At 41.7% G+C, this 1,172-nt stretch overlaps 1 protein-coding gene across 1 annotated transcript in view; it reads right to left on the bottom strand.

Moving 5' to 3' along the window:
- pbk (PDZ binding kinase) overlaps positions 1-1,172 on the bottom strand; it is an 8,375-nt gene that overhangs the window by 4,057 nt on the left and 3,146 nt on the right. The window contains exon 2 of the mRNA XM_034900747.1: positions 842-981. Within this exon, the coding sequence (XP_034756638.1) occupies positions 842-981 (140 nt within the window). The remainder of the gene's footprint in view (positions 1-841; positions 982-1,172) is intronic.

Genomic DNA, 1,172 nt, shown 5'->3' on the forward strand with positions numbered 1-1,172 from the left:
AACATGAAGACAACATGAAGACAACATGAAGACAACATGAGGACAACATGAAGACAACATGAAGACAACATGAAGACATGAACTTTAAAGACTTTCATGCCACTCGACTTGTATCTTTAGCAAGAGGATTTTAATTAATTTGTTTATCTACATGGTTCAAAAAATGTGAAAACAGATAATAAATTACTAAAATTATTAGATACTAAGTTAGATCAGATTAGATTATACTTTATTCATCCCACAGCGGGGATATTCCCTTGTTACAGCAGCATTTTCTACAATAAAAAGATAAACAAACCAACAAGTAAACACACAAACAAACAGGAAAACAGCAGCCAATGAGCAGATGGTAGACAGGAAGTAAAGGGGCGTCTAATAAAGGTTTTGTAAAGTGCGGTTGCCATGGTACACGAAACAACATGCGGTGTAAGTGACGTTAACATTAAACTGAAAACATAATAAAAATACTACTAAATGACTGTTGTGTGATTGAGTGAAAATGAATGGAAACACTTTAAAATGTCTCGAACCGATCCGATACGCCAGCCTGACCCTGAAACAGCGTCGTGTGATGTCATCACGTAACAGGTTTCTAAATTGGCTTTAAAGCCGTTGGATGGAAACACACTTTCACCTGATTGGTCCACAGGAGTCTATTTTATCTTCTTATTTTCAACCAAACTTCGGATAATTCGACTGACTCGTGGACGGAAACTTAGAGACGTAGCTCGGGACGCTAGAGACACAAAGAAGCCTGAACTCCTCCTGCAGAACGCCATGTGTCTGTCCCACTGGACGCCGGGACATCACAGTGAACGTCCTGTCCCGCTGCAGGTCTTACCAACAATGTTTGGATGATCGATTCCTTTCAGGACCTTGGCCTCCTCGTTCAGGCGCCTCTGGTAGACCGCCAGCTGCTTGGTGGCACACTTGCTGTTGATCTTCTTCACAGCCCAGGGAGAAGCGTTTAACTTCCCCAATCTAGGATAACACGGGACAACACACGTTATTAATACACACACATGATCACATGTTGTCTTCATGTTGTCTTCATGTTGTCCTCATGTTGTCTTCATGTTGTCCCCACGTTGTCCTCATGTTGTCTTCATGTTGTCCCCACGTTGTCTTCATGTTGTCTTCATGTTGTCTTCATGTTGTCCCCACGTTGTCTT

This window comes from Etheostoma cragini, chromosome 18 (assembly GCF_013103735.1).
Source record: "Etheostoma cragini isolate CJK2018 chromosome 18, CSU_Ecrag_1.0, whole genome shotgun sequence".
Classification (NCBI taxonomy): domain Eukaryota; kingdom Metazoa; phylum Chordata; class Actinopteri; order Perciformes; family Percidae; genus Etheostoma; species Etheostoma cragini.